The sequence below is a fragment of the Argentina silus genome, assembly GCF_951799395.1.
Source record: "Argentina silus genome assembly, chromosome: 8".
Classification (NCBI taxonomy): Eukaryota; Metazoa; Chordata; class Actinopteri; order Argentiniformes; family Argentinidae; genus Argentina; species Argentina silus.
This window is the reverse complement of record NC_139662.1, coordinates 15,452,021-15,470,490: the sequence shown is the minus strand read 5'-3', so window position 1 is coordinate 15,470,490 and position 18,470 is coordinate 15,452,021. Positions and strand designations below refer to the sequence as shown.

Here is an 18,470-nt window from a genome sequence, read left to right as displayed (position 1 = left end):
GTAGATCCGGACCGCGCCTGAAGCACCTGTGTCCCCGTCCCTCTACCCCATGTATTAAATCAGTTAGCGACTGAAGAGACATGCTGACAGGAAAAGTGCTTGTGGCCGCAGTCGAAACCACGCCTTTGACATCTTCTAAAACTTGTTTCTGTTATCAGTTCCTTTTTTCCACACAATGGTTATTAAGGGCAATGGTTTTTTTGCCCTTTTCTGTTCTCACGTCTGAAGGTGGCAGTAGCGAGCGTATTTGACGTTTGGCCATTTTGCTCAGCAAAATAAGTAGAAGGAGAAGAAACAGCAACAACAAGAAGAACGTGAACTGCAACGTGACTGACAGCAACTCAAACAATACGATTGATGACCTGATACAATTATCAGTCGTTATCATCAACCGCGACACATTCATAAAGGTATCTAGCTATACAGGTAAGGTAGCTTTTATGTCCCAAGAGGCGATGCTGACCTGGCCAGCTGAGAATGAACATAATGTTCATAACGGTAGCTAGCTAGCTAGTAGAGCTACCACAACGACGGCCAAGTCAGCAGTTTAAAGTGATTAGCTTGGTGTCGAGCTCAGTCATATGGAGCGTGATTAGGTGTATGCTTGAATCAACTAGCAACTTGTGTTGTTATTGTTGTTGTAAGTTTTTGCTAGCCATTGTGAATTCACAAAACAGCCAACACAACAACACTGAGGTCCTAATTAAGGTCCGAGAGAATACCATTTGATTGTGTTCTGACAGTGTCCAAGTCCTGTTCTGCATGAGTAAAGTGTTTCAATCCGTGACTTAGAGTTGTACTTAGGACAGAGGCTGGCTTGATCCCCGCCAGCCAGCCAGCCAGCTCATCCATGGGCACTCACTGGTCCCGCACCGACAGCACCCTCCTACTTGTTCCGGAAAGCGGGGCTTCGAAGGCTGACCAGGACGATGACGACGACTCGCTGGACGGACTGGACCGCCGGGAGGACATCGCTCAGTTCCCCTATGTGGAGTTTACCGGCAGGGACAGCATTACCTGTCCTACATGCCAGGGCACCGGCCGCATCCCGTCAGGTGAGACACCTGTCGCCTACTGATCATATAACTGATGTAGGGTGGTTAACAGTGACACATATATTAAAAATAATGTATTGCTTAATGAAGATATGTAATATATTGTCTGATGATAGGCTAATATTAGTATTATTGATCTTATTACTTCACTACTTACTGTCACCTGTAAGGAATGAACAGATAGTTTGACAGTCTGACTTGTGGTCCTCTGTGGCTCAGTTGGTAGAGCACGGTGCTAACAACACTTAGGTTGTGGGTTTGTTTCCCCCTGGAAAAAATGTTGCTTTGGATAAAAGCATCAGCTAAATGGCATATATTATTATTATTATATTACTTGTCATCCCTCTCTGGTTGTTGTCATTACAGAGCAGGTCAATGAACTGGTAGCGTTGATCCCCTACAGTGACCAGAGGCTCCAGCCTCAGAGAACGTAAGTCCTCAGCATATCTGGTTCCCAGTAGGTCTGTTATTGTTAGCTTTATAATACTTCCTTCTACTTGATTTAGCTCGCCCAGTGCACCGGTTGATCAGGGTTGCACTGTGGGGACGTTTGATTAAGCTTGTCATAGCAACAAGCTTCATCAAACGCACTAGAGGAAACTGAGATAACTATTTAGATTCAGCAGGCTTGTCCTGCAGTTACTGCTTCAGTCACTGCTTCTCTCTTACCTAACTATTGTGTAACTGGATAAATCACATTGATGTTCCTTTATGCAACTGTGTTTGTCCATTCCTAATGCCTCACTAGCATACGACAAGGAATGAAGCAAGCTATTGACAAGGGTGTCTAAGTGCTATGCTAGTGTGGACATTAGAATGCTTAACGTGACCTTTTGATCCTGTGCTACAGAGATCGATTGATTACCATTGGTTAATTGACTGTCAAAGTCTAAAAGAAAGTTGCATCATTTGACAGGAAGCTGTATGTGGTTCTGTCGGCGGTGCTGTGCCTCCTGGCATCCTCGCTGGTCGCCTTCTTTCTGTTCCCTCGCTCCGTGGTGGTGGAGGATGATGGGATACGCTCAGTGACGGTGCAGTTCGACCACCCCAACATGAGGGTCCTGATGAACATGACGGTTAGTCTGGCAGTTATACCGTGATCACACTGCTGAGCTGAGCTGAGCTGTACCGGGCTGGCCTGGCCTGGTTATGCATCCTCCATAGTCACTGTGACAGTGCTGGAAGGGACAGTGTGTAAAGAAAATATCAGAGGCCTCGCAATATGGTTGGAGTCGGCCTCGGGGCCCCCAGCTGTGTGAAGCTACCTGGCTTGATGATGTGTGTCATAGAATTAGAATTCTGTTGTGTTCTATTGAATTCTATATCTACTTTTGTGGTCCTTCTCTCCCTCCCCCTCCCTCTTTCCCTCCCCCCTTTCCTTCCCTCTCTCAGAGCTCTCTGAACTTCAGTAACTCCAACTTCTTCACGGTGCTGGTGGAGAGTGTCAGCTGTCAGGTCCTCTACATGAAGACGGTGATAGGAACACAACAACTAGACAACGTCATCACTATTCAGCCCCTAAGCCAGAGACAGGTACTACACACTACTCCCTAGACCCTACACCCTAGAGCCTTCTCCCTAGACTCCACTCCCTAGACCCTACTCCCTAGACTCTACTCCCTAGACCCTAGACCCCACTCCCTAGACCCCACTCCCTAGACCCCACTCCCTAGACCCCACTCCCTAGACCCTACACACTACACCCTTCTCCCTAGCCCTTCTCCCTAGACCATACACACTAGACACTACTCCCTAGACCCTACATACTATACCCTACCTCCTAGCCCCTACACCCTAGCCTCTAAACCCTAGCCCTACACTTGACCTCCTAGCCCCTTGCCCCTACCTCCTTGCCTCTAGCCCCTAGCCCCTACACCCATGCCCCTACCTCCTAGACCCTAGCTCCTAGCTCCAACACCCTTGCCCCTAGCTCCTACCCCCTACATCCTAGCCCCTACACCCCAGCTCCTACCTCCTACCGCCTGTATTCTAGCCCCTACACCCTAGCCCATAGCCCCTACCTCCTAGATGTGATGTAGATGTGTTTGGTGTCTCATGGTCTTGTTCCTCCTCCTGACTCCAGGTGAACTTCACGGTCAGCGTGGAGATCAGTGGCAGTGCTTCCTATGTGTAGTAAGTTGAACACACCAATGATCTATAGTTACTGAACCTGAGGAGCTTGTTTCATGAGGGAAAGAGTTAGATTAAGGGCAACCAAATGGCTGAAGCCCACACAACACTATTTGGCTGTATCGTTGTTAGTTTCATTCCTAACCTGTGTTTATCTGTTGATCTCCAGTGCCTTCTGCACCATGGCCAGCATCAAGGTTCACAACATTGTGGTGTTCATGCAGTAAGTACTCCTACCTCCTAATGCACAGTACCTCTCTCTTCTCATCTCCCCTTCTCCTTCTCGTTTCATCTCCCCTTCTCCTTCTCGTTTCATCTCCCCATCTCCCTCTCATCTCCCCATCTCCCCTTCTCCTTCTCGTTTCATCTCCCCATCTCCCCTTCTCCCTCTTATCTCATCTCTTCTCCCTCTCATCTCCCCATCTCCCTCTCATCTTCTCCATCTCATCTCCCCATCTCCCTCTCACCCCATCTTCTCCATCTCATCTCATCTTCTCCATCTCATCTCCCCATCTCCCTCTCATCTCATCACCCCATCTCTCTCATCTCATCTCCCCATCTCCCTCTCATCTCATCTTCTCCATCTCATCTCCCTCTCATCTCATCTCCCCTTCTCCCTCTCATCTCATCACCCCATCTCATCTCCATCTCATCTCCCCTTCTCCCTCTCATCTCATCTTCTCCCACTCAGCTCATCTTCTCACTCTCATCGTATCTCTCATTTCCATTTTCTTATGTTTCTCTATGTAGCTCAGTTCTCCTGTCTGACTGGTGTGTTGTGTTGGCAGGACGTCAGTAAAAACCTCGTATATGGTGCGGACTGCTCAGAACACTCTAGAAGCGTACCGCTACATCGACTGTGGTTCCAACACCACTGTTCACCAGCGCCCCCAACGACTGTGGCACTAACCCCCCTCCCCCCCCCCAAAAAAACCCCACAACAACACACACACACACACACACACACCTCTGCATCAACTGTGGTGCCAACTCCAGCGCTAACCGGCCACCGCTATAACTCTGGCACTGACCCCCTTAACCCCTCACACACACACACACACACACACACACACACACACACACACATAACTGCACCACACTGTTATGTGTTTGTGGTGCCAACTCACTAGCCCCCCCTCCGACTGTGCCACTAACCCCTTCCCATCGTTACCACCATCACCCCCCCCTCCCCCTCCCCCGTGAGTGGAACAGTCCGGCTGAGGACAACAGAGACACCTTTCACCCCCCACCCCCCTCATGAATGGCACAGTCCTACAAAGCACAAGAACCATTGATGCTTAACCAGACGGAGGAAGCCATGTCAACCAGAATGGGAGAGGGAGAGAGGGCTGGAAATTATTTCAGCTTTTGTTTTTGATTTCATGAACATTCTTCTTCTTTTGATTTCATGAACATATGGGAGAAAAAAAAACACCACCACCATTTCAGTAAATTATATGATATTTGGTTAGCATTTAGCAAGTGGCTAATTCAGGGCTGAACTGTTCTCCAGCCTACTGAACTTTGGTTCAAGGAGACAGTTGGTATGCTCTAGGGACAGAGTCTCCATGTGTTGTTACTACTGAACTCTGACTGTCTGCTGCTGTTCTAACCGTGTCTTTGGGTTGGTCACATTTCAGGGCGGTTTCTCAGACACAGATTAAGCGAAATACTAGTTTAAATCACACTTTCAATAGAAACTCAATGTTCTCATCTTGGAAAAGGCTTAATCTGTGTCCGGGAAGCCAACCCATAGAAAGCATCCTTTAGGGTAATGTGTCATTTGTAGAGTAACCATAGTAACACTGTATAGAACGATTTGACTGCTCCTAGGGAGAGAAACTAAACTAAACTACCTGCGTTACTATTTATACCTGGGGCTTAACAAGATTAGAGAAGGGATGTTTGCTGCACCTTAAGAATGGTACACATTGTTACAAATATGTTTTTGCTCTGTGTTTATTTATCTCTGGGCAGTCTGGGCTTTCTGGACGCCTCTGTGAGAAGGGGTAGTTACTGACAGGCACACACCTGTGTGCACACCTACTACACATTTACCAAGTTACACACTCCATTTGTTACACCCCCTCGTTTACACCTAGTGCTTTACCTAGTATTTGTCGTTTCTTGAATTGAACTCGTTGGGGTTGTTTTATTGGACACAGGTTAAGCCTTGTCCCTGACTTGAGTCACTCATACAAGGGAGACTCGATTGGGAATTATTATTAGTCCAGGACTATGCTTAATCTTTGTCCAGGTAAGCAGCCCATAATGGCTGTTTCTCAGACACAGGTTAAGCCTAGTGGGGATGCCTTAATGGGGATGTCATTTAATATGCTTAAGCATATCCACAATGTCATCTCAGCATCACCTACTGTGGAGGTCATGACCCCCCTGTCCTGGAGGTCATGATCCCTCTGTCCTGGAGGTAGTGTCCTCAAAGCTTTGTGGCACTAAGACGATCTAAAGTTCATAGTAAGCTACTGTATGGAAGAAAGATGATGTTGGTGCTAAGCTATGCTAATCTACTGTATGGAAGAAAGATGATGTTGATGCTATGTTATGCCAAGCTTTGAAGAAACTAACCCCACTGATAAGTTGGGCATTTTTTATGTTGGTGGTCACATTCCTGAAGCACAGCTGTTCTTTGTGGATTGTTAGAAATTGACATTGGCTTATTTAAGACACAAAATGACTTGAGAGAGTGTTGTGATGTGGAACAATGCTGGTTCTCATTCTGGTCCCAGATCAGTTTGTGCTTCAGACAACTCTTCTATCTTGGCACGGTAGGAAGAGGAGTCGGCTGAAGCATACACTGATCTGAGACCAGCCATACCAAGTATTTCCAAATAAGCTTGATGATGGTCGGTTTTATTTTGCTTGATAGATTAGATCTTTGGGATTGGGTCTGAACAGTGTTGCTGTATTCATAGAATTAGAATTCTTCTGACGGAATTTAGAATTGGAATTCTATGAATGTATTTCATTCTTGGGCAGTGAGAGGCTGGTGAAGGGTAAACCAATCTCGAGTAATTGTCTGAGATAATGTTTTAAAAAAAGGGCAGTGATTTGAATCAAGCTTTTATTAGATATGATTTGTTTATGAAGAAAGTAACATATTTTTTTTTTCATGCTGAGTTCTGAAGTAAAGGGAATGGTCAACTAATAAAGTTGTATAATTTAACTCCATTGTGTGTGTTTTTATTTTGTGAGTGTAGTCTATGCTGATTGAAGTACAGTACTCCAACAAAGCTACTGTAGCAGGAGTCAAAACTGAGTGTGCTGAAAAACCCTGTCAGTGCATAGGTCAGATTTTGAGGTATTGTGCTCAATTGAATTGCCTCTCTTTTTCAACTTTTGACAACTCTAAATATCTAACTTAAAACCTAGTTATTTGTATTGAATTGACTTACCTTACACTTATTCTATGTGAGATATTTTCAGTTAGACTGGAGATCAGTCTGGAATTTCAGTTAGATTGGAGATCAGAAACAGAATTTTCACTTCCTGTCACACTTTCACTCCCATGTCACTGTGTTTACCCCACTGCATGTACACTATGAGAAGAAGTGAAAGTATGACAGGAAGTGAAATGGAAATTCTGTGTGATTCCAGACTGATCTCCAGTTATTATGGTAACCTTTTGAACCCAATAAACAGACTTAGTTCTAGACATTTGGTACCACAACTTTTCAGTTTTAATTATATTCTTCATTTGTGCATACAAAGCTTTCATTTAAAAAACAGCATATGACATTCCTTTTTTTTTTTTTCTTACAAATGTTTTCCTTTTATGTCTCATACACTTTCCTAGCTGCATGTGAGAAAATATATTACTACATATAAAGATCAATATAAGAAAACAGGCCACAATATATTACCGCTGTCATACAAAGTAGTGTCTTTCTGTCGTATGAAAACAATGCAAAAAAAAAACACACAACTGATAATACAAATACTTGAAGCAAAAGTACACAAATATGACGATATGACTGATGAAAGCTAATTAATACAGAAGTAGTGCTTTGTCTTTGGTTAGGTAGGTACAGCAAGACCCGCACACTAAGGACTATGTGTTGGACCTTTGGCCGCTGTGTGTGTGTGTGTGTTTTAACTATCTACACTGTTAACACACTGGCAGGAACCTAATCCTCATGTTTTTAATGTTTTGAATACAATTATCAATGATTATACATTTTAATAGGGACAGTAGTATTTGCCCCAGAGTTTAGATATTGATCCATATTTAAATATGTGACAGAACAGAATGACAATTTGCAGCGATATCATTCATGTGTGTAGTACAGCATAGCTCTTCTGGTAGTTCTTGTTCACACACCTGTCATTTTGGTCCAGGTGCTTAAAAGTACAAAACTAGTAACTTGGAAGGACAAAGGTGTGTTGACGAAAACTTTGTTTTGTGTGATCCAGTGAACTATTGTGAAGTTTGGCAAAGTATACCAGTGTGCTATGCTGTCGTACAGGGGAGGCTGGTGGCATGCGTGTTTGATACCATTCCTGATTCTGTTTCATTCATTACAATGAGGCCGTCGTCCGATTTCTACCTCCACCAGCCTCCCCTGCTATAGTACTGTATAGCTTGACAGAAAATGGCATGGTGTGGGACATACATTGGAGAGAGGATAAGGGGTTTGACATCATTATTTAGTTCCTTCCTTGGTTACTGCTAGCGTTTCCATCTAATAACGCACAATTCCTAAGAACTTACATGTGAATAAAACATTACCATACCCATCTGCTAGAACTGGTGCCTCCTACTGTATATCTGTGCCCCTGTCACCTACACGCACGTACACGCACGCACACACATGCACACACGCACGCACACACACACACACACACACACGTGTACACTCCCCCCCCCCCCCCCCCCCCACACACAGTACCCTCTAAACCAACACACACTCTCCCTCACACACATCTACCTCTCACAGACCCACACACTGCACAACCATCAACATTTACGTTTACCCTCTACTGCTTTATACCCTAACACTACACAATGAGCCCGTCCTCCGATTTCTGCCTCCACCAACGTCCCCTGCATTACATCATCAATCTTTAGTTCGACTCATAAATATGATTGCCAAAGAGCAGTGGAAACCTGTATAACACACATTTAAGGGCTAAGGCCAGGTTCAATGTAACTGACTAGCTTTGGTAAGAGGCTTACTGCATACCTGAAACGTCTTACATAAGTGACTCACATCAAGGCTTTGGTATAACTGTAAGGCAAACATGAAATAAGGCATTTTACATGTCTAAAATATAAACATTATTACAAAAAAATCATGTAATTCTAAAATGTGGAGCATTTTAACTCCAAAACGTTAAACGTATTTGAAAAGAGGCGACAGCTGGTGGTTTGGTTTCTCTGGAGCATTATGCTTGTGAATAACATCGTTCAAATACAGACAGAGGCATTTTACAATATGAACACGTGTGTTTCAACACACTTCACACTTACTGTGTCAGTTGTCATGACCACCGAGAAGGTGTCCGTGGCTCTAGCAGAACAGAGTGTATACAAGAAGGACAAGGCCCCTGCATGTAGCATGTAGCATGTAGCATGTAGTATGGAAGGTTGAATAAACTGGATCTGGGAGAAGTGAATCTGTGACTGTGTTTCTGGAGCTTCCTCTCTCACTGGGAGTTATAACACTGTGGCTGAGTGTCCTTGGTTCTGGTTTGGTTTGGTGGTGTTCAGGTTCTGGCCGGGGACATCCTTGGTTCTGGTTTGGTTTGGTGGTGTTCAGGTTCTGGCTGGGGACATCCTTGGTTCTGGTTTGGTTTGGTGGTGTTCAGGTTCTGGCCGGGGACATCCTTGGTTCTGGTTTGGTTTGGTGGTGTTCAGGTTCTGGCTGGGGACATCCTTGGTTCTGGTTTGGTTTGGTGGTGTTCAGGCTCTGGCCGGGGACATCCTTGGTTTGGTCCTTTGTGTTCTCTCCCTGAATCCCAAATCAGACTCTCGCAACTACTCTCAAGGCCCTACGCCTCAGGGGAGGCTGGTGGAGGTAGAAATCAGAGGACAAGCTCATTGTAATACCATTCCTCATTCCATTCCCCGCATTACAATGAGTCTGTCCTCTGATTTCTACCTGCACCAGCCTCCACTGCCACGCACTAAGCACTTCTACAGATCTGAGAAGAACTGACAGGTCTAAGCAATGACCATAGCTTGATCATGCTGACAGATAGACCAGGTGGAATTTCTGCTACATTGCTGACCTCTATCCAAGCCTCTCAGGTCAATACAAGAGCCTAAGGGTTAAGTGTTAGGGAGTACGGGCTAGGAACTAGAGTATTGGAGCTAGGAGCTAGGGTGTAGGAGCTAGGGGCCAGGGTGTAGGGGGTAGGAACTAGGGTGTAGGAGAAAGGAGCTAGGGTGTAGGGGCAAGGGGCCAGGGTATAGGAGCTATGGGGTAGGGGGGTAGGGTGTAGGAGCTAGGGTGTAGTAGCTAGGGGCTAGGAAATACTGGCTAGGAACTAGGGTGTAGGAGCTACGGTTTAGGGGCCAGGGTATAGAGAGTACGGGCTTGGAACTAGGGTATAGGAGATAGGAACTAGGGTATAGGAGCTAGGAACTAGGGTATAGGGGCTAGGAACTAAGGTATAGGAGCTATGGGTTGATTTGGGACATCTATCGGCGCTGCGGCCCCAGCATGACCTTGTTGATGAAGTTGACGATGGCGGAGGCAGGCTGCTCGGGGTCCAGCTCAGCGAACAGGTGACACACGTTCTCCGCCATGCTGCCTGGCTTCTTGGCTACGAAACCAAACACCCTGGGGGTGGAGGAGCGAGGGGGGAGAGGAGGAAGAGGAAGGGGTAGATGAAGAAGAGGAAGGGAGAGAAGAGGAGGGTGAGAGAGGAAGAGGAGGGGGAGAGGAAAGAGATGTTAGGGGCAGAATGATACACCTACACAGAGGTTTCTTCTTGTGAAACACATTTGTGAGAAAATATAAGTGACATGATTGTTAAATGATGGATGATCAACAGATATTTATTAGGATGACGTAGCCAAGGCAGACAAGCAATATGATGCCAAGCAGGGAATATAATAACATGTCAAGACTCACACACCACAACTACACACACACACACACACACACACACACACACACACATTGAGCACTTACTTTGATGTGGTGCTGTCTGAGTTAGTCCACCTACATGCAGAGAGAGACAGAGCAGAGAGACAGACACACACAGACACACAGATGAAGCGTTTCAAACAAGCACAGGTAGCTACACCTGCACTCACAGCCACAGCCTACAGCCTCTCTCACACTCACACACATACACGCACGGAGGCACGCACACACACACACACACACACACACACACCCATGCGCAGGCTCTCGCAGCAAAGAATGACTGAAATATGATGATGATAACGATAATGATGATGACAATGATGATAAATAACCTCTGGGTTTAGATGAAGCTCATATAGTTTATGATACCCAGTGAGGGTGGAGAATTATGAATGATGCAGTAGCATAGAGATGAAGCAGCCCATAGAGATATAGTTTTGATATGAAGTAGTATTGATATGATGGTGCATAGAGATAGTATTGATATGAATCATAGAGATAGTATTGATATGAATCATAGAGATAGTATTGGTATGAATCATAGAGATAGTATTGGTATGGTGGTGCAGACCTCCGGTCCTGGGGGTCCAGACTGCTGAAGGTCACGCTGTTGACGGGGTAGTGTCTCCTGAAGAACACCCTGGGGAGAAAGAGAGTGTTGGAGGTGGGTACAGACACACACACGCACACACATACATGCATGCAGGCATGCAGGCCCGTACACGTGCACGCAGGCACACACACACACACACACACGCACGTACACACACGCGCGCATGCACACACACACACACACATGCACGCATACACACGCACATGCACAAACACACACACACACACACACACACACGCACACACAGACACACACACACGTATAGACACACACACACACATGTGCAGGCACACACACACACATACACACACACACACACACACACACACACACACACACACACACACACACAGCTGTGTTACCTGCGCTGGCTGTCGGTCAGCGTGATACCCTGGGAGGACACCTTGAAGTGCACCACTGTAGCTGCAGGACGGGGGCTCCGCCCAACCGTGGCGCCCGTTGCCTTGGCGATGGCCTGGGGGCCGGTCAGAGACTCCGTCTCCACGGAGTTCAGGTAGAGGACGTTACAGGCTGGGGGGAGGAGGGCAACGACCAATCAGAACAAACAAGGAAACAAACTGACCAATCAAAACAGAGAGAGGATAGGTAAAGGACTGAGATAGAGTACTCACCTGCTCCTTGTTTGAGCAGGTCAGCAGCAGTGCTCATGTTACTAACTGGCTGCACCTCAGGAGCCTCCCCTAGAGGGTCTGAGACAGAGATGGCAGACATGGTTATGGCAGATGAATGGATATCTTTATGTGTTGTACACCAGTGGAGATTGGTGGAGGTAGAAATCGGAGGGCGGGCTCATTGTAATGCATGGAATGGAATGAGGAATGAGCCCATCCTCCAATCTCTACCTCCACCAGCCTCCCCTGATTGAGATATCTTCTACAGGCCAGTAGGGAAGACAACGTTGAGAATACACACCTTTCTCTGGGATCCTCAGAGTGCAGGGGAGGGAGATGGGGGTGATGGAGTGCTGGTACACCAATGCAGACAGACTCCCTATAGAAAACAGACAGACAGGCAGGCAGGCAGACAGACAGACAGATAGACAGACAGACAGACAGACAGACAGGCAGGCAGACAGACAGAGACAGACAGAGATAGACAGACAGACAATGAAGTTTTTAGTCAATAGTTTTCAATGACTAAATGATAATACAGCTATCATCTACTACCTGAGAGTATATTATTCTTAGTGTTCAAGTGACTCTCACCAAAATGAGGCTCGTTCTGACATCCTTTGATCTTCACCCCGCGAGGACCCGTCTCAATCAGGAAGTGTCTCACTAGCTGCTCCAATGGGTCGGCCACTGTGTGTGTGTGTGAGAGAGAGAGAGAGTGGAGAGAGAGAGAGTTGGCTGTCAGTGTCTAAAATGGCTGGATGGAACAGAAGACCCAAGGCTGGGCCTGGGTCGGTCATACCTTTGCTGCTGTGGTTGTTGGCGTTGGGGGGAGGCGTGGCAACCTTCAGGGCCAGGCCGTAGGCCCCATGGAAGGAGTTGCTGTCTCTGATCACAAACGCCCCTGGCTCTCTCTCCTTCAGGGCTGCGATTGCTACGGGCCAACACACATGAGATATTACAACTCATATTTCACTTAGATTATACATATTATATTATCATAAGTCTGGTTTCCAGATGATTCTGGGCAGTATTCCCAGACATAGATTAAGCCAAATTGTAGTCCTAAACTACACCACACTCTCAATGGAGACCCTCTAGTATAGGACTCTAGGACTTGTCTTAATCTAGGTCTGGGGAACAGGCCCTAAATCTATAGTTAGTGCAGACTATAGAAACCAGACTATGATAGTATAGTATCCCCCTTCAAACAATCCCTCAAAACCCATATTTTTAAACTTGCTTTTAATCTTTAACTATTTTTATTGTTGTTTTTACTGACTGTGCTTTTGTTTTACTTTGTATATATCTATTTATTATTGTTCTCTCCATGGAATGAAGTGTCTTTGAGTACTGAGAAAAGCTCTATACAAAATAAATGCATTATTATTATTATTATTATTATTATTATTATTATTATTATAGTATTAGTGTATTTGACTTACCTTGGTCCCTGGAGATACCAGGCTTGTACCAGAAGCGAGAGCTGTCTTGAACAAACTTCACACTGACCCTCCCCACCGTCTCCACGTCCTGAGGCTGCGCTGCCTCACTTTGGCCAGCAGATGGCGCTATCTCCCCCACCGTGGGGCTGAAGGTGACATGGTGCTGGGCTGGGGGGAGCACATGCCCCGTGGGAGACCTCAGGGTGCCCCCCCCCACCCCTCCACCCCCGTTAGGGGACCCTGGCTGGGAAGGGTGGCGACGTTTCTCTGGGAGGGGGGGCTGGGGCTGGGGGACGGTGACGGACGTGTACCCAGAGTACTGGACCTGGGATGGATGGATTGATGGATGAAAGAAGGAAGGAAGGAAGGAAGGAAGGAAGGAAGGAAGGAATTAATCAAGAAATCAATAAATACATTAAGGAAAAGTAATAATAGAAAATACATTGAATCTATGAATATTATTAATTGATTAATGCTATTAATTTAAATAGTGCTTTTCTAGAACCCAACAATGCTTTACAATAGTAGCTAGTAATGGTAAACAAAAACCAGTATAAGAGATGACCCAAACAGACCTGGGGGGCCGATGGGGGGTAGCAGCCTGTGGAGGTAGGGAAGGTGGGGGTGGAGGAGTGTCCCTCTGGGGGAAGGCAGCAAGGCTTGTCATGCCCACTGCTGCTGCTCTCCATACCCTGGTAGTGGTGCAGGGGTCCTGGGTGCTCCGAGCCCAGCATCAGCCTCCGTCCCAGGGTAGCGAAGCCAGGCACGGGGGGGTCCGTGGAGGGGGAGCCCTCCAGGCTAACCATGGGGGGCTGGGGAGAGGAGGGGGCTGAGGTGGGGGCCGAAGAGGTGGGTTTAGGGACCTCGGGAGTGAGCTCTCGGGGGGGGGAGGCTCCGTTGAGCTGCCCCTGGGCTGGGCTGGGGGCTGGGGAGCTAGGGGCAGGGTGGGGGTGGGGGTGGCAGTGGGGGCTGGTGTTTAGAGGGTTGGGGTGAGGGTAGGGGGACGGGGGCTGGGCTACAACGGGAGACAGGGTGCCTGTCTCTGTAGACTGGGGGGTCTGGGGGCCTGGGGGTCCGGGGGGGCGGCCTTGGTCAGGTTGGGCTGTCTGGGTGGGGGTCAGGGTGGGGGTGGTGATGGGGGTAGTGGGGGTTTGACAGTGGCTGGTGGACGTGCTGGGTGCGGTCAGGGTCGGGGGGGTGGGTGTGGTGCTCTGATCGTGGGGCTGGACAGGTGAGACTGTGTGTGTGTGTGTGGGTGAGGGTGTGTGTGTAAGTGAAGATGGGTGTGTAGGTGAGGATGGGTGTGTGGGTGTAGTACAGAGACTGATGGTTCGGGTGGGTGAAGGTGTGTGTGTGGGCGCGGGGTGTGTAGCCGTGTGTTGGTGGCTCTCCTGGACCTCCGAGTCAACACTATCATGGTATGGCCTGTCCTGACCCCTCTGGCCAGATCCAACATGATACTGGGTCGGGGTGGGGTCATAGTCATTGTTGATGTCAGTGGAGCGGACGTCACCTAGACTGGGACTGGAACACAGACAGGGGTGTGAAAGAGGAGGCCATTTTCCATCTTTAGACAGAGAAGAGGATTGATAGATAGATAGATATTGTTGATAGACAGACAGATAGATACTGTAAATAGACAGACAGACAGACAGACAGACAGACAGACAGACAGATAGATAGATACTGTTGATAGACAGACATATAGATAATAGATAGATCGATAGATCGATAGATCGATAGACAGATAGACAGACAGACAGACAGATAGATAGATAGATAGATACCTCTCCTGGGTGCGCAGTGGGCTACTGGTGTGAACGGGGGTGGGCGGGCCCGAGAGGTCAGAGGGCGTGGAGCACGGTGCATGATGGGTATCTCTGTGCATACGCTTAAAGGAACCCTGGGAAATGTGGTCCCGCCAGCCCACACTGTCACCTGACCCCCGTAGGCCATCGGAGAGGGAGGGAAGGAAGAGGAAGATAGGGAGGGAGTGAGAGAGGGAGAAGAAGAGAGAAATTACATGAAAACAATTTTCTTTTCAGTGAAAGTGTGCTTTGTATGTACCTTATCATGCATAGTGTCCTTGGATGTATTGAAGGACCCTTATGAATTAAATTCGTAATCATCATCAATATTCCATTAAGAGTAGCCATCATTTCCTCTATAGGTTTAAGTTGATCAAAGATCAAACATGCTGAAAAGGAACACATTCTGCCTACACCTAAGAGACTGAATAATTCGAAAATGATAAATACATTGATTATATACAAATTACATTGATAAAGTGGATTCAACTCACCAGTCTGGTTGTCTGTGGGATACTGTTGATGGTGGTGGGGGTGGTGGGGGTCCTGGGGGGGCCCAGTACTGTGGCTACAGGGGGGGGCTGTGGTCATGGCTGCGGTGGGGGGCAGGGGGGAGGTGGACTCTGACTGGTAGCCAGAGGCGTAGCCCCTGCTCTCGGAGGGGGAGGGCTGGTAGGGGGAGCAGGGGCAGGCGGGGGGGTGGGAGGTCTGGTACCCACTACTGCTACTGCTGGAGGAGGGGAGGTATAGTTGGGTTTAGTTTTGGACATCAGGCATTCTTACGGGTTTTGAAAAACTGTTGTAATTGACAACACTGAGTTATAACTCGCTGTTACAATGTGCATAGACACTCACACACACACACACACACACACACACACACACACACACACACCTGTATTTCAGGTCCAGGTGAGAGTGGGCGTGGGAGCGCGAGGGCTCTGGGTAGGCAGGGTGGCCAGATGGCAGGGGGTCAAAGGTGAACGCCGGGAGGTCGTGACCCTGGGTGACCCCGTAGGATGACACGGTGGCTCTGCGGTGCCAATACTCCGCCTCTCTCTCCCTCTCCCACTGAAACTCCGCCTCCCGGTCCCTCTCCCAATGCAGCGACATCTCTCTGCCCCGCCTTAGTCGTACCAAATAGTTCCCAAATATTGTGTTTAATTCTTCAAGATACCAGAATATCTCTTTAGCATGACTTAGAGAATGGAATAGAGAATATTCTAAGAATAGAATAGAATCTAACAGAAGAATAGAATAGAATAGAATCTAACAGAAGAATAGAATAGAATAGACAATTGTGGCTTCACCTCTCCCAGTGTAGATCTGCCCCTCTGGGTAACTCCGCCTCCCTGGGTCTCCTAAGCCCCACCTCCCGATGCTGTAGCTCCGCCTCTCTGTCCCAGTGGAAGCCCTCCCCCCGCTCCAGGCGCAGGCCGTGATAGGCCGAGTCCTCCCTCCTGATACAGCAGTCCCTGCAGGGGCAGCCAGGGGGCGCTAGTCCGTCCAGCAGCAGCATGTCGTGGTAGGAGGGGGTGGGGGTCTTGGCGTGGTGGGGGTGGTGGGGGTGCGAAGAGGGGTGGTGGTATGGTCCGTAGTCCTCCCCCCTGCAGACCAGACGACCCTGGGGAGGGAGGGTGTGAGGGTGGGAGTGAGAGTGGGAGTGGGGGGCAAGGTCCTGGGAGGGGTAGGGGCACATGGCGTGGCGGGGGGGGGGCTCTGAGCAGGAGCGGTGCAGGTAATGAGGGGGGGGGGGCGGGCCTTGCTGACGGTCCCAGACCAGGTCGGGGGGGGGCAGGGCCTGATGGGGGTGGGGGTGGGGGGGGCTGTAGTGCTGGCACAGGTCCATGTGGGAGGGGGGCACGGCCGGGCCGGCGGAGGACGAGGAGGGGGGGGCCCCGGGGTGTCCATTGGTACCGCCGGCCCGGTCCAGGCAATACCCGTTGGGCATGAGGAGGGTGTGGTCACAGCCTGGCTCGGCGCAGCGCTGGGAACGATACCCGGCGCGGCAGGAACACGAGCGGCCCAGCCTCAGCGTGCCCCCTCGCTCCGAGGGGGAGGAGTCTCCGTCGTCCAGGATGGCCGTCTCTCTCTCTCGATCACGACCCTCCCCCCGCCCCCCCTCGATGCCCCCCAGTAGGCGATCAAGCTCCTCCCTCTCCTGCCTCGTGGGGGGAGGGGGGCGGACAGGCTCGTCCTGGCGCTCCTGTGGGGCCGAGGAGTGGGCGGAGTGGACGGAGTCAGAGCTGGGGGCGAGGTGATGATTGGCTCTCTCCTCGGTGCCAGCTGGGCTCCCATTGGTGGAGGAGGTCAGCGAACCAGAGCCTGGGCCGCGGCGCTTCTTCACCTGGGCATACAGACTGCCGTCCAACGGACCTTTAGTGTGGGCGATGTCTGAGAGAGAGAGAGAGGGAGAGAGAGAGAGAGAGAGAGCATGTGTGTTTGATACCATTCCTCATTCCATACCATGCATTACAATGACTCAGATTTCTGCCTCCACCAGCCTCCCCTGACAATGACTTCTAGCTGTGGTCTGTATGACATATGACAGAGATAGATACTGTATATGTGTCTGTCTAGTTACCTAGTTACTGGCTGGATAAATCTCTAGTTACCTAGCTACTAGCTGGTTAAATGTATAGATGGCTAGTTACTGGCTGGTTAATTAGAGGACTACTTTCTGGCAGGTTAACTAGTTACTGGCTGGTTAAAGTTCTAGAGGACTAGTTACTGGCTGGTTAACTAGAGGACTGGTTACTGGCTGGTTAACTAGAGGACTAGTTACTGGCTGGCTAACTAGAGGACTAGTTACTGGCTGGTTAAAGTTGTAGAGGACTAGCTACCTTCCAGGCTGTCCTGGTACCGCTGGTTAAAGTTCTCGTACGAGTCCCAACGGACCACCGGGTCGGCTGTGTTGTAGTCAACGGTAACGGCCGGGTCGTTCCTCTGGTACTCTCTGCCTTTGATCTTCTCTGGTCCGGACGAGAAGACAAACTCCACTGTGGCATCAGAGGGGAACCGCTCGTCTGAGAGGAGGAGAGGAGAGGAGAGGAGAGGGGTGGAGAGGAGAGGAGAGGAGGGGAGGAGAGGAGAGGAGGGGAGTAGAGGAGGGGAGGAAGAGAGGAGGAGAGGAGAGATAGGAAGAGAGAGGGGGGGTGAGAGGAGAGTAAGGGAGAAGACAGGAGGAGAGGAGGGGAGAAGGGGAAGGGGAAGGGAGAGGAGAAGGGAGGGAAGGAGAGGGGAGAGGAGGTGGAGAAGAGAACAGAGGAGAGGAGAGGAGAGAAGAGAGGAGAGGAGGAGATGTGAGGAGAGGAGAGAAGCGGTGGAGAGGAGTAGAAGAAAGGAAGGGAGAGCGGGGATAGAAGGAGGGGAGAGGAGGGGAGAGACAGTCAGCACGTAAGCCAACTCTACAACAGATTGTATCTTCAGAGCATTGTCTTACAACAGATGGGGTCATACGCAATGCTCAGAGCCTCAACTGACATGTGACGTGAGACAATGGTCTTCAGAGATAATACCATAGGGCCTATTGTTGTTATAAAAGACCAATACACAGGTCTTTACAAGATAATAATGATCAATTTCTGTGTGTGTGTGTGTGTGTGTGTGTGTGCATGTGTGTGCGTGTGTGTTCCATACTGTATATTCCCTCTGTGCTTTCCAGTAAACACT

The 18,470-nt window shown here is 48.8% G+C and overlaps 2 protein-coding genes across 5 annotated transcripts in view; one reads left to right on the top strand and one right to left on the bottom strand.

Moving 5' to 3' along the window:
* Window positions 1–295: 295 nt before the first annotated feature.
* Window positions 296–6,369, top strand: LOC310808714 (transmembrane protein 106C-like). 4 transcript variants are annotated; one of them, XM_083675766.1, is made up of 8 exons: window positions 296–426; window positions 793–1,055; window positions 1,422–1,485; window positions 1,972–2,131; window positions 2,448–2,588; window positions 3,139–3,188; window positions 3,355–3,408; window positions 3,974–6,369. In XM_083675766.1, the coding sequence occupies exons 2-8, from the start codon at window positions 851–853 to the stop codon at window positions 4,092–4,094; spliced, it is 795 nt and encodes a 264-aa protein (XP_083531892.1). In that variant the 5' UTR covers window positions 296–426; window positions 793–850; the 3' UTR covers window positions 4,095–6,369. The 4 variants fall into 4 exon arrangements, with proteins under 4 accessions (XP_083531892.1, XP_083531894.1, XP_083531893.1 ...); XM_083675768.1 differs by having other exon boundaries at window positions 302–410; window positions 805–1,055; XM_083675767.1 differs by having other exon boundaries at window positions 302–410.
* A 645-nt stretch (window positions 6,370–7,014) lies between these two features.
* tns2a (tensin 2a) overlaps window positions 7,015–18,470 on the bottom strand; it is a 36,824-nt gene continuing 25,368 nt past the window's right edge. The window contains exons 12-26 of the mRNA XM_083674721.1: window positions 17,642–17,824; window positions 16,109–17,192; window positions 15,694–15,924; window positions 15,293–15,528; window positions 14,778–14,928; window positions 13,566–14,514; window positions 12,991–13,315; window positions 12,348–12,479; window positions 12,140–12,235; window positions 11,847–11,924; window positions 11,546–11,623; window positions 11,276–11,444; window positions 10,872–10,940; window positions 10,343–10,372; window positions 7,015–9,988 (exon numbers count right to left, since the gene is read on the bottom strand). Of these exons, the coding sequence (XP_083530847.1) occupies window positions 9,847–9,988; window positions 10,343–10,372; window positions 10,872–10,940; window positions 11,276–11,444; window positions 11,546–11,623; window positions 11,847–11,924; window positions 12,140–12,235; window positions 12,348–12,479; window positions 12,991–13,315; window positions 13,566–14,514; window positions 14,778–14,928; window positions 15,293–15,528; window positions 15,694–15,924; window positions 16,109–17,192; window positions 17,642–17,824 (3,953 nt within the window). The 3' untranslated portion in view covers window positions 7,015–9,846. The remainder of the gene's footprint in view (window positions 9,989–10,342; window positions 10,373–10,871; window positions 10,941–11,275; window positions 11,445–11,545; window positions 11,624–11,846; window positions 11,925–12,139; window positions 12,236–12,347; window positions 12,480–12,990; window positions 13,316–13,565; window positions 14,515–14,777; window positions 14,929–15,292; window positions 15,529–15,693; window positions 15,925–16,108; window positions 17,193–17,641; window positions 17,825–18,470) is intronic.